Here is a 14,781-nt window from a genome sequence, read left to right on the forward strand (position 1 = left end):
GCCACCACGCCCAGCTAATTTTTGTATTTTTAGTAGAGACGGGGTTTCACCATGTTGGCCAGGCTGGTCTCAAACTCCTGACCTCAGGTGATCTGTCCATCTCGGCCTCCCAAAGTGCTGGGATTACAGGCGTGAGCCACCGTGCCCGGCCCCTTGCGTGTTTGATAGAACTTGCCTGTAAAGTAATATGAATCTGGTTGTGTGTGTGTGTGTGTGTGTGTGTGTGTGTGTAGGTAGACTTTAAATCATAGAATTTGTTCCTTTAATGATTATGAGACTGCTTAGATTTTTCTCTTGATTTAGTAAGTTGTATATTTTAGGAAATTTTTCATTTTTTTGACCTTTCAAAGTTGTTGGTATAAAGTTGTTCATAATAGTCTCTTATTAAGATTTCTACTATTTTTATAATCATGTCCATTTTTTCTTTCTTAATATTATTTATCTGCATCTACTTCTTTTCTTAATTGTTCTTGACAGAAGTTATAAACCTTTTAAAAGAGTCTTTAATTTTTTGATCTCTCTTTTTTGCAGTTTTATGATTTCTGTTCTTTATTATTTACTTTCTCCGGTGTACTTGTTCTGTTTCTATCCTCTGAGTTGGACAATTAGTTCATTAATTTTTGGTCTTTCCTGTTCTCTTTTTTTCTTTGAAAAATTTTATTATAAACATGATGCTTTGATATACATACAGTGATATGGTTACATACATGCAAATTAACATATCCATTATCTTACATAGTTACCTCCTCCTTTTTTTTTTTTGCAAAAGCACATAAAATCTGTCTTAGCAAAAAATCCAGAGTATAATACAATATTACTAACTATAGTCCTCCTGTTGTACATTAGATCTCCAGACTTGTTCATCCTACATATCTACTACTTTGTATCCTTTGATTTATATCTCTCCATTTCCTCACCACCACCACCACCCCACCCCACTGACCCCTGCTAAGTATTATTTTATTCTCTGTGTGTATTCATCTTTTTTGTAGATTCCGCATGTGGTTAGGCATGGTGGCTCATGCTCATAATTCCAGCACTTTGGGAGGCCGAGGCGGGCGGATCACTTGAGCCTAGGAGTTCAAGATCAGTCTGGGCAATGTGGTGAAACCTGTTCTCTACAAAAAAAATACAAAAATTAGCCAGGCATGGTGGCATGCGCCTGTAGTCCCAGCTATTCAGGATGCTGAGATGGGAGAATCACCAGAGCCCAGGGAGGTTGAGGCCTGTAGTGAGCTGAGATCGCACCACTGCACTCCAGTCGGGGTGACAGAGTGAGGCCCTGTCTAAAATACAAACAAGCAAACCCCCACCCCGAGATTCTGCATGCAAGTATAATCATGCAGTATTTTTCTGTGTGAGGCTTATTTTGCTTAGTGTAATGTCCTCCAGGTTCATCCATGGCAAATGGCAAGGTCTCGTTTTTTAAGGTTGAATAATATGCCACTTTATACACAAACACACACACCCATACATGCACCCATATCATTTCTCTATCCACAGACATTTTGGTTGTTTTCATATCTTACCATTGTGCATAATACTTTCTTCTTTATTTTTATTTCTTATTGTTTTTTGAGATGGAGTCTCCCTCTGTCACCCAGACTGGAGTGCAGTGGCATGATCTCAGCTCACTGCAGCCTCATCCTCCTGGATTCAAGCAATTCTCCTGCTTCAGCCTCCCGAGTAGCTGGAACTATAGGCACCCGCCACCACGCCCAGCTAATTTTTGTATTTTTTTTTTAGTAGAGATGGGATTTCGCTATGTTGGCTAGGCTGGTCTCGAACTTTTGACCTTGGGTGATCCGCCCACCTTGGGCTCCCAAAGTGCTGGAATTACAGGCATGAGTCACCACGCCCGGCCTGTTTTTTTTTTTTTTTTTTTTTTAAAGTATTAAGGTTAGAAGTTTCTGTCTAAATACAACTTTAAATGCTTCCTATAAGGTTGTTTATTTATTTATTTTAGAGATAAGGTCTCGCTTTGTTGCCTAGGCTGGAGTGCAGTGGCACAATCATAGCTCACTCTAACCTTGAACTCCTGGGCTCAAGTGATCCTCTCGCCTTGGCCTTCCAGAGTGCTGGAATCACAGGTGTTGAGCCATCGTGTCTAACTTGAGTTTTTGACATTCAATATTTTTATTGTGGTCGTTCCTCAATATTTAAACATTTCCATTATGCATTTCTCTATAGCCCATGAGTGTTTATTAAGAAGTGTTTAAAGTTTTTCAAACAAATGGTTGTTTTGGGGTTAGCTTAATTCTACTCTGTTCAGAGGGCATATTCTATATGATATAGATTCTTTTATTTTTGTTGAGATTTGATTTGTGTGTAAAACATGGTTGTTTCATAGAAGGTCCAAGTGTGCTTGAGAATAATGTATATTCTCTTTTTCTTGGGTGTATTGTATTAGATCAAATTGACTAATTTTATTGATCAACTTTTCTGTTTTTTTATTTGCTTAATTATCAGTTATCAAGGAAGGTATGTTGAACTCTCCTAGTATGCTTGTAGATTGATCAGTTTCTCCTTTTTTGTTGTTTTGTATTTTGAGACAGGGTCTTGCCCAGGCTGTAGTGCAGCGGTGCAGTCACAGCCCACTGCAACCTCAATCTTCTGGGCTCAACTGATTCTCCTACCTCAGCCTCCCAAGTAGCTGGGACTACAGGCACACACGGCCATGCCTGGTAGTTTTTGTATTTTTTGTAGGGACTGGGTTTTGCAATGTTTCCCAAACTGGTCTTGAACTGCTGGGATCAAGCAATCTGCCCACCTCAGCCCCACAAAGTGCTGGGATTACAAGTGTAAGCCACTGCACCCAGCAAGTTTCTTATTTTAATTCTATTAATTGTGAGGCTATCTTATTGATATATTTAATCTAGAATTGTTATATATCTTTCTGGTGAATTGTTTCTATTATCATTTTGAAGTTGTCTTCATGATTTCCAATAGTGAATTTTGTCTTAAAATCTTTTTTGTTTGATGATAATGTAGCTACACCAGCCTTCTTTTGACTGATGTTTGCCAGGCTTATAATTTTTCCATCCCTATACATCAAACTTTCTGTGATCTTTTGTAATTTCTAAAAACTGTCATGTTATATTCAACTAGATTTTTAAAAATCTTACTGAGAATCTCCCACTTTTAACTTGTCATTTTGATCCATTTATATTTATTGTAGTCACTGCATATTTGTGTTATTATTTTATTTTGTACTTTCTTTTTTTTGAGACAGTCTAACTCTGTCGTCCAGGCTGGAGTGCAGTGGTGCAGTGTTGGCTCACCGCAACCTCCACCTCTCAGGTTCAAGTGATGCTTGTGCCTCAGCCTCCCGAGTAGCTGGGACTACAGGCATGCGCCACCATGCCCAGCTAATTTTCTGTATTTTTAGTAGAGATGGTGTTTTGCCTTGTTGGCTAGGCTGATCTCAAACTCCTGGCCTCAGGTGATCCGCCCGCCTCGGCCTCCCAAAGTGCTAGGATTACAGGCATGAGCCACCACGCCTGGCCTTATTTTGGACTTTCTTTATATCATGTTTTTTCCTTTTTTTTCTTTTTTTTTAAATGCATATTTAAAAAATTTTTTATTGATACATATTTGTACATACTTATGGCGTATATGTGATGTTTTGTTACATGCATAAATGATTTAAGCTAGGGTATATGGGGTATCCAGCATCTCAAGCTTTTATCATTTTTATATATTGGGAACATTTAAAGTTCTTTTAGCTGTGTTGAAATATTCCTTTTTTTCCTTTTTTCTTCTTCTTTTCCTATTAGATTAAATTTCTTTATCCCTCTCTGTCTTTTAAATTCTGCTGATTCGGAAGATATACTTTTAATTTCTTATTGTTTTGATGGTTACCCTTAACTAATTTTTTTAACCTTTTTATAGAAACAAAAAAGCACTGTAGGAAAGTGCAGCTGTCATAAATTTCACAAGCTGAAATCAGTTACAGCACCCAGATAAAAAAACAGAACATTCCTAGCATGTCAAAATTCCCCTTTGTGCTTCTTTCTAGTAAGTACTACCCTTGACCCTTTGCAGATAACTATTATTCTGACTTCTAGTAGCATGGATTAGTTTTCTCTGTTTTTTTACTTTTCAGTTTATGTTCTCATATCTGGCCTTTGTACTTAGAGTTTTGTATTCTTGTGTCTGGCCTCTGTGTTCAACATCATGTTTGTGAGACTCATTTAAATTTTTGTGTGTAGTTCATTCTTTCTCATGGTTGCATAGTATTTCATTCATAAATATTACTATTCATTCCAATATTGACAGGCATATCTTTAAATTATTAATGTGCATATTTGGTTTTAAAAGTTCAAAGTTGAAGATATTATTTCAGTTGCTTCTGGCTTCTGTTGTTGCTCTTGGGAAGTATTCTAAGTTTTAATCCTTCATGGATAATTTGTCTTTTCTCTTGGGCGTTTATAAAGATCTCTTTGTCCTTTGTTTTCTTCAGTCATAACATGTCTAGGTGTGAATTTACTTTTATTGTCCTATTTGAAACTTGTGTTTCTCAATCCGAAGATCCACATCTTTTTTTTTTTTTTTTTGATCTGTCGCCCAGGCTGAAGTACAGTGGCACTGATCTCGGCTCACTGCAACCTCCACCTCCAGGGTTCAAGCGATTCGCCTGCCCCAGCCTCCCGAGTAGCCGGGATTGCAGGCACACACCACCACGCCTGGCTAATTTTTGTAATTTTAGTAGAGATGGGGTTTCACCATTTTGGTCAGGCTGGTCTTGAACTCCTGACCTCGTGATTTGCCTGCCTCGGCCCCACAAAGTGCTGGGATTATAGGCATGAGCCACCGCGCCCAGACCCACATCTTCTATCAGTTCTGAAAAAAAACCTAAGCCATTGGTTTCAAAGCATAATGGTAACATGGGCAAATAAATGTTTTTAAAAATCACTCCGTTGCTTACCGGTTGTTTACTTTGGATGAAACATTTAAATGGCTTGTGCCTTAGATTTCTCATCAGTACCATGGGGACAATACTAATCACTATTCTTCCTACCTCAGAGAGCTATCTTGAATAGCAAGGACGAGAATGTACTTGAAATTGCATTGCAAGTTATAATATGCTACCCAAATAGGACAGGATTGAGTTCACTGTAGATGTTCAACAAAATTTATTGAATTTCTCAATAAATATTTGTTGAATGTTTAATGAATAAACAGTGTAAATATTGTTTAAAATTTTATTGTTTTTCTCCTTCCCCATTCCCTATAAAAGAAATGCAAGAATATTTGCATCACTCACAGAAATTATCTATGTATACACATAGAATGTATATGAAAAATCACTACGATTATTTAGACATAAAATGAAATTATATTCAGCTCCCAATGCTGTTGATTTTCTAAAATATAAGCCATTGTCTCTACCATTGGTAGTGTTTAATGTCTGTAAACTACTATTGTTCCTTTTGTCTGTACTCTACCAGCCATCAGATATTGTGTGCATATCCTTGTCTTAGAATGTTCGTTTTCTAATGAATTAATGTATTTCCTGTCTCTCTAATTAGATTTTGTGGAGATGGGCTAGTGAAAAGTTCATGGGTTTAAAATTAGGCAGATCTGGAACCAGATCTTGACTTTTCCATTTCCTGACCTGTGACATTAGGCAAATAGCTTTACCTTTCTCATCTTCTGTTTACTTTTCTGAAAAGTAAGGGATTAATTTAGTTATGGATTCCCTGCCCTGTGAATAGTGTTCTTTTAGGTGTTTGAATGACTTAATTTGTATCCTTGTAGCAACCTTGCAATACAGATGTTACTATTCTTTTACAGGTAGGGAACTTGATACTTAGAAAGATAACTTGCCTAAGGTCATAAAGCTAGTATGCATTATAGCCAGACTTTTAACCTGGGGTGTCTGATTATAAAGTGTGTCCCCTCACTAATATCTGAGAAGGTGTTTAGCACAGTTGACACTCAGTTAATATAGGCTCTTTTTTAGTGGAGTGATAATGTTTTATAATTTTCTAGCACTTGACATTTTTCCCTGTACATAGTAGGTACTTCTTCACCAATTGCTTATGGCTCTGTTTGTGCTGCTGTTGTTTTATTCACTGAATGTTCACTTTTTAGCCAAAGGGAAAGGACAGTCCCAAACCAGAGTGAATATTAATGCTGCCTTGGTTGAGGATATAATCAACTTGGAAGAGGTGAATGAAGAAATGAAGTCTGTGATAGAAGCACTCAAGGATAATTTCAATAAGACTCTCAATATAAGGACCTCACCAGGTTAGTGACTGAACCAATGTCTGGGGAGGGATGTAATGGAAAGAGCATGGGTTTGACAGAGTTGAATTTTAGTCCCAGCTTTGCCATTTACTAACTGGTGGCCATGGGCAGTTACTTTACTTTTCTGGTCCTCCGTTTTCTTGTTTGATTCTTAACTTACAGCTTTGGGGTGGTAGTTAAAATAAATGAGGTAACGTATTATGGTTTTAGCATAGTGCCTGCTACATAGTTAACACTACATTTATTTATCCATGCTGCAAATTTTTGTCTACTTTGGAACTAGGCATTGTGCTAGTGCATAGTAGTAAACAAAAATAGGTATTGTCTTTGCTATCATGGAATTATACTCTCAAAAAAATGAGATTTTTATTATGAATGTACTATAAACACATCTAGGTATTTAGTCTTGTAGTAACTGACATCTTTGGTCCGATTTTTCCAATTTGTCCTGTTTGGCAGTTCTTATCCCTTACTGGGAACCAAATGGATACAGACCTGCCCACGTGAGGGATTTCTATACCCCTGAGCTTGACCAGGAAGATTCCGTTTGGGTTAATAACTTCCTGAAAGTGGCTTTTCTAAGTGGGAAATGTCAGAACTGTCTAGGCCAACTGTTTGCAGATGTGATGGAGAAGTGAGTTGTCAGCTGATGGTGCAAGCAGGCAGGAAAAATCCAATTGCTGTTAAATTAGCCTTTTGCAAATTGTCATCATCCTAAAGTCAAACCTGGGACCCCCCTCTTAAGGTACCTGTGGGAGCTTGGGCTGCTTCTACTCACATCTTGATTAGGATAGTTCATAAGAAAACTAGAAATATTTGACTCTTAAGAAAACCAAGTGAAAAATACAGCTCCACTTATAAACGCTATCAGAAATATACCGAGTTCAGAGATGAGATCCAGTGTGAAACTAGAAGACTGTTCCCGTCATTTGTCAACCTTTGGGCTGGGGCATTTCTGCCTTTGCTGACAGTAGAGCGTGCCATTCAATCTCTCTCAACTGTTTATTTTAAACTTGCTTATTATTTTAGGTATGAAACTGATAAAGTGCTCTGTCTCCCCTGTGCTTTCTGGCCTGTTAACATTCTGCAGCCGAAACCAGAGAGCAGTTTGAGAGGAGCTCAGGGAGAAATGTGATACTTAAAATTAGCCAGCAAGCTCCACTCTTGTTGAACTTAAAAAGATGATGGGCCTGGAAAGAGGTTGGGAGTGTAATTTGTTAAATGTTAACCTCTGAGAAAATGAGGGGCAGGAATGAGGCTGAGGGAGAATCTCGCTGGGGACAGATTGAGGGAAAAGGATTTGATGCATTATGTCGATATGGATTTAGGAATGGTAACCACCGCAATTGCATTCTGAAAAGCCTGTGTTGGGACTTCTGTGGCAAAGGATCTTATGGCAAATCAGGAAGACTGAATTAAGATCCATTTCAAAAGGCCTCCTGTTGGTATTTCCTCTTTCCTTTCTCTTCAGGATTATGTTTGTATAACGTTCTGTATAGAACTTGGGGCCATGAAGAGACTGGGTGAAATAGACTAAACTTAACTAGTCTCTTTTGCCAGATTCTTCCATTTTATCTTTCATTACCATCTGTACCAACAGGTACTTTTCCCCCTACACTTTCCTCTTTCTCACAGCAATTTCTATCTCCCAGATAACTGACACCTTTTAACAGTTGTCTAGATACAGGTTTATTTGTTTATTCATTGTTGTCCTCTTCCCTTTCATCCATCCATGCATACATTCATTTATCATCAAAGCATTATTGAGCACTTTTTCTGTGCTGATTAATATGTGCTGTGGATACAGAGAGAAAATATATTGTCCCCACCTTCCAGAAGCCTAGAACCTGATGTGAAGAGTCAAACAAGTAAACCAACATGTATAAAACTATACAGCAAAGCTGAGTGGTGAAGACCAAATGACTTTGGAGTTGGTCAGACCTGGGTTTGAATTCAGGCTCCATTAAGAGCTGTTGTGATCTTGGGCAAGTTACTCTGTATGCCTCAGTGTCCTTGTCTATAAGGTAGAAATAATAATAACTGTCTCATAGAGTTAATATGATATTGACAGCAAATACAATATAGAAAGCGTTTATCATGATGTCTTGCTTATAGGAAGTATTCAGTAAATATAGGCAATTATTATTATGGAAATGTGCTCGGATGCTGGGGGCTTATAAAAGAGGTTTATAATCCAGCCTAGGAGATCAGACAAGATTACTGAGATTAGATGCCACTGTATCTGACTGTTAAGGAATGAGCAGGATTTATCTGAACAGAGAAGAGTGTTCTCAGTAGAAGGAAAAATATATGCAAGGGTCCTGAAGCAAGACAGAACAGAGTTTATTAGAGAATATTAGAGTGTATTAGAGAAATTAAAACACAGAATGTCAAGAAGTAATAATAGTCAGCATTTACTGGGACACAGTTTAAATGCTTTTCGTACATTCTGTCATTTAGTATTCATAAAAACCCTATGAAATATAAGTACAATTTTTTTTTTTGGAGTCAGAGTCTTGCAGTATCGCCCGGAGTGGAGTGCAATGGTGCGATCTCAGCTCACTGCAACCTCCTTCTCCCAGGTTCAAGCGATTCTCCTGCCTCAGCCTCCCAACTAGCTGGGATTACAGGCGCCCGCCACCATGCCCAGCTAATTTTTTGTATTTTTAGTAGAGACAGGGTTTCACTATGTTGGCCAGGCTGGTCTCAAACTCCTGACCTCGTGATCCACCTACCTCAGCCTCCCAAAGTGCTGGGATTACAGGCGCGAGCCACTGTACCTGGTGAGATATAAGTACAATTTTTATGTCCCATTTAGAAATCAGGAAACAGAGGCCAAGAAGGCTGAAGGGATCTACCCATGGTCACACAATCAGAAAGTGGCAGAATTGGTATTTGAACTCAGGTCATTGGTCTTCAGAATAACAAAGACTTTTACCATTATACCTCCTGGACTTTTCCAGGTTGAAGCCACTGGTGTCAGCAGCCTTCTGTCTTATGATGACATTGAATCTGGTTGAGTATCTCAAATCAGATCTTTGGGCCACAGTATGGTACTGCATTATTCTAACAACATATTGCCAGGACAACTCCAATTTGTTTAAGACTCCATTTCCCCCCTTTTCTCTTTGTGTCTCAGAATGAGCCATCCTTGAGTGGTTCCTACTGTGAATGGTAAGGTTTTTCTTCTAGTTCTCATTTGCATAGGAAATAAGGGAGTTTGAATAATGCCTCTTTTCCATCTGTAACTGTGGCTTTATTGCTTGCCTTCTTGCCATTTTTGAAAATTTTTCCCAGGGTTTTCCAGAATCTAGACGCAGATAAAGATTATATCCAGGATAATAGGAAAGTGTTAATAGTTTTGTTGTTGTTGTTGTTGTTTGTTTAATGGGCTAGTTTCTAAAGGGGATCTAAGTACCAAAATGAAGGGTCGTATAAGCAAATGGTTCCAAATCTGGCTGTGTCAGAATAATGTGGTGAACCTAAAAAAAAAATTACAGGCTTCCCCAAATCACAGGCTCTGAAGCCTCTGCAGAATCAGGATCTCTCCGGGGTGGGGCCCAGGAATCTAATTTTCAAAGCTCCCTGGTAATTCTGATGCACAGCGAATTTGAGTTCCATTTGTAAGGGAAAGAGCCTTGATTGAAATCAGAATTAAGCACACCTGAGTTTGGGTCTTGGCTCTTGTTTTTCCTTTTGTTACCCCTATGATCTTGGCCTGTTTATTCTTCCCAAGTCTTATTTCCTCATCTGTAAAGTGGGGGTAATAATGCAGTGTTACAGGGTCGTTGTAAGGACTAAAAGGGATAATAAGAGGTACCACTTTCATGCATATTTTTTGGTGTTTATTGTATACTCCATTGTTTATATTTAGTTAGACTCCTTTAGCTACAGTCCTCACTCTAATCCTCTAAGGTAGTTATTTTTTGACTGAATTGGAAACCAAGGCACAGAGAAGACAAGTAACTCACCCGAGGTTTCATAGCAAGTAAATGACAGAGTTGCTTGTGAGGGTGATCAGCTGTTTCCAGTTTTAGTTCTAAAAGCCCTGTCACAGAAAATTCTTCAGCTCCAGGCAAACCAGGATGGTTGGCCACCCTAGTTGCTGGTGAGGAATTCCAACCTAGTTCTGTCAACATTTCAAGCTTTTTCTATCACATGATACTGCTGTTCCTGTGAAAGCCCCTTGTACACTCAGATGTCACATTGATAAGAATCCCTAAATGTTTGTTGAATCTGAATTATTATTATTATTTTGAGACAAGATCTCACTCTGTTGCCTAGGGTGGAGTGCAGTGGCCAGTACAGCTCACTGTAACCTCTACCTCTTGGGTTCGAGCAATCTTCCCACCTCAGCCTCATTGCTGAGTAGCTCATCTTCCAAGCACACGCCACCATGCCTGCTAATTAAAAAAATGTTTTTGTAGAGATGTGGTCTTGCTGTTTTGCGCAGGTTGGTCTCAAACTACTGCCCTCAAGCATTCCTCCCAAAGCTTCACTCTCCCCAAGCTCTGGGATAACAGGCATGAGCCACTGCATCCAACCTGAATCTGAATTAGAAAGGGACTTAGATTTGGGGCTACTAAGGTTCTTTGGAATTCTAAAACTCTATAATTTTTCTTTGAGGATCCCTTGACAAGATTGCTGTGGTAACTGCTGATGGGAAGCTTGCGTTAAACCAGATCAGCCAGATCTCCATGAAGTCGCCACAGCTGATATTGGTGAATATGGCCAGCTTCCCAGAGGTAAGGTGGCCTTGCTAAAATCTCTCTCTGTGGTCTCTTTTGGAATGGAGGAGACTGGGTCATATCAGGAGGAAGTATTCCTTCAGCTTAGGATGAAACAAGAGAGAAGACATAATAAAGAGAACTTAAGGATAAGGCAAAGCTCTTTTCCTGTTGCCAGATTCCTTTTCTGTTAAAGTCAGATGCTACAGAGGCTAGGTAAGTTGTTTGAATACCCAAACGGGTCCCAGCTAAGAAAAACAATACTGGAGATGCAGTGATTGGTGCTTGGCCAGCGTGAAAAGGCTCTGGTGAGCTGGAGAGCCTGTACCTTGTCTGAGTGGAATGCCTCTGCCCAGCTCCTGCTGATCATTGCCAGGCACAATGTAGGCCTGGTAATCAGTGTTACCTGATATTATGATTTTTATTTCCAGAAGAAGCTAGTAACACAAATTTTTATGTGACATCTTTATTCTGTAAATGTTGATGACTAATTGAGTTTTTTTTTTTAAGACTGTGAAGCAAATAAAAGAATATTTTAATGGGCCAAATGTGGCCTGAGGGCCACCAATTTATGACCGTGACCTCTGCATTAGTATTTGGAGCAGACCCTCCAGGAAGTCCTTTTATACTAGACTGACCATTGCAGAATATTGCATGGAGCACAGTGCTTCCAAAACTGGAAGGTGGGTTGTATGAGGTCATTGCATCGTTGAGGCTTTATGATTTTAAGTGTAGTTGAGGAAGGTAATTGGGCTTTTTGTTATTGGTCCACTAGGAATTGGCCTGGATTAGGAGTCCTAGAGTACCTGGAATCCGGTCCCATCTCTACCACCAACTGGCTGTTTGACCTTGGGCAAGTTGCTTCACTCTCTGGGCCTCCATTTCCTCATCTGCTAATATGAGGTGAAGGAATCCTCCTGTTCTTATTGTCTATTTCAGTAGTTGTATTCCAAAGTCATAGACCAAGGTTGGACCTGTTGTATTTGACAAACTAGGCTAGAGATAGGAGAAAGCCCTTGCTGTGAACACATTGTTTCAAATCAAAGAGCTCTGATAGCTAACGGGCCAGGCACACCTGTGGGGGTGCTGTTACCACTCCCCTACTCCATTCTCCATACTACAACCAGAATGAGTTTTTGAAAAATATATATTGTGCCAGGCGTGGTGGCTCATGCCTGTAATCCCAGCACTTTGGGAGGCTAAGGTTAGAGGATCACTTGAAGCCAGGAGTTCAAGACCAGCCAGGGCAACATAGTGAAACCCTGGCTCTACAAAAATTTCAAAAATAAAAAAATTAGTGAGGTGTGATGGCACACGCCTGTAGTCCTAGCTACTCAGGAAGCTGCAGTGGGAGGACTGCTTGAGTCCAGGAGTTTGAAGCTGCAGTGAGCTATGATCATGCCACTGCACTGCAGCCTGGGTGACAGAGCAAGACCTTGTATCTTAAATAAATAAGTAAAAAATATATATATAAAAAAGATTTTGTCATTTGTCATTCCCATGCTTTGCCTTTATTGGTGGCTTCTAGCAATCTTTAAGAAACAGTCCAAAATCCTCACTGTGGCCAGGAAACAGTCCAAAATCCTCATTGTGGCCTAGATGGCTTTGCTTGATTTTGCCTCTGTTTTTTCAGTTTTGCCAGTCTTGTGCCACTGTCATCCTTGTACAATGCTTTAGCCACACTGGTCTTTCAGTTCCTCAAGCACACCAAACCCTTTGCATCCTTAGAGCCTTTGCATATCCTGTTCCCATTGCATGGAACACTGTTGCATGGCTAATTGCTACTTATATTTTGGATCATGGCTTAAACGTCACTTTCTTAAGGAAGGCTTTCCTGACCTCTCCAATCTAAATTATTCTTCCACACTAAGTTCTCCTATACAGCACAATTCTTTTTCTTTATTGCACTTATTACTAGTATACATTTGTGTACGCATTTATTTTTCATCTCACTTTTACTAGAGTGTAAGCTTGGAATGTAGGAATGTCTAATTTGCTCATTGTGTCCAACACCAAACACAGTGCCTGGCACATGGAACCATTTGGTAAATTTTCCTTGAATGGATGAATACCTGTTATTAGGTTGATAAAAGGGAGGCACTCATTTCTGGTGTTAGTGAGGAACGGAGAAATTGATGAAAAGGGAACTGTCACCTCTTCCTCTTTCTGGGCCCCACTGAACCACTGAGGCCTTTCCTCCTTGTTCATCTAATCCCATAGGCACTGCGAGCCAATTTAGGGAATAGCCTCCTAATTACACAGCTTGAAGACCTCATCAGGCAGATTGCTTTTCAGAGCTAGCCACTTCTTTTATTAAATAGCAAATGGCATTCACAGAAGAAGCACCTGATTGGCCACCAGAGCATCTTATGAAGCAGGAGGAGATATTAACAGCTTAATTTTTTCTTAGGAAGTTGGGGTATATCTTCATTTTTCAACTCAGACATCTTTGCCATTTGTTCAAGTTGAAATTCCATGGGTTTTGAAAAAATCCTTACAAGTATATCAGTGGAGAGGTTCATTTACAGGGACAGAATGAGGAAGTGTGAGTTACATTGTCTTTTGAATTCCTTTATCTCATCTGTTGTATATATTAAACAAATAACTCTAACTAAAGATTTCCTTCCTCCAGCTTCGAAGCTGACCGTAGAGTACCCAGGTTCATAGCTTTAAAATGCTGAGCTAATCTTACTCTCTGTGTTTATGTAATTTCTGTTTCACATACAGTTGGCTTTCTTTCCAAACCTGAGCATTTCCGTGTCATGCTGTAGTGACATGATGCAGATTTACATGCATAATGTTTTTGAATGCATTGAAGACAGAAAACTGTGTTGCATTTGTTTAACATGTGTCCTGCTTGATAAATGATACACATAGTTGCTGCCTTCCATAAACTTGCCTGCAGCTAGAGTTAATGATGGGAAAGAAAAGAAGGGAATAAAAACCACAGCATGATTTGAATAAAACAAGGCAAATGAAAAAAAATAAAAATAAAAAACCACACACAACTCTTGCAGGCACCATTATTGCTCTTGTGGAAGGAAGAAAATGAATGTGTATTGATTGTCTCCTTTGTCGCTAGTCTCTTTCTCATGTTTTGTTTCATATGATCAGTACAGGTACTCTGTAAAATTAGGCATTATTTATTTCATTTTATAGATGAGGAAACTGAGACTCAAAAAAGTAAAATATTTCTACTAGGTTCACACTGTTGTGACAGAGCCAGGGTTTGACCATATCTCTGTTGGACGTGAAAAGCCTGTGCTCCTTTCACCATTCATTTGTTAATTCAGCACATATTTTTTGAGTCCTTACAAGTGATTAGTTTCTATTTGAGGTGCTGGGAATTCACTGATTATTAAGACAGACTATGTGTCTGCTTTCATAGACTACATTCTAAGGACTTACTGGGATATGAAGAAAATGGAAGGCCAGTAATTGATATGGCACTAGCAGAGTTGACTTGAATCTAAATTCTCAAGGACTTGTTCACCTGTCTACAAAAGTCTTATTTTTTGTTGTTGTTGTTATTTAGCACAGATTAGCTTAGAATAACAAAGGCAGATGCTACTAATTGATCACATCACCCTTCTCTGCCTGACCCCCAGATGAGATTTGTGATCTTTCTCAACACTCTGCTCCAAGCAGCCACAACCAGTTAGTTATGTCATCATTTGAGAGCAACCTGTTTGCCCTGTGATACTGTCGAGCATCCTTTCCGTGAAGGGATGATGCATAAGAGATGGAAAGTCTATAGGAATGTATGCCCCTTTAGTCTGAACTAAAGAGTTTTTCAGATGTC

The 14,781-nt window shown here is 39.2% G+C and overlaps 1 protein-coding gene across 4 annotated transcripts in view; it reads left to right on the plus strand.

The window, feature by feature from the left end:
• Window positions 1-14,781, plus strand: part of MRRF (mitochondrial ribosome recycling factor) — a 66,035-nt gene that overhangs the window by 14,280 nt on the left and 36,974 nt on the right. For all 4 annotated transcript variants that reach the window (XM_002820175.5, XM_054521098.1, XM_054521096.2 and 1 more), the window contains 2 exons: window positions 6,097-6,252; window positions 10,879-10,997. In XM_002820175.5, coding sequence (XP_002820221.1) covers window positions 6,097-6,252; window positions 10,879-10,997 — 275 coding nt within the window. The remainder of the gene's footprint in view (window positions 1-6,096; window positions 6,253-10,878; window positions 10,998-14,781) is intronic.

Source organism: Pongo abelii, chromosome 13 (assembly GCF_028885655.2).
Source record: "Pongo abelii isolate AG06213 chromosome 13, NHGRI_mPonAbe1-v2.0_pri, whole genome shotgun sequence".
NCBI lineage: Eukaryota > Metazoa > Chordata > Mammalia > Primates > Hominidae > Pongo > Pongo abelii.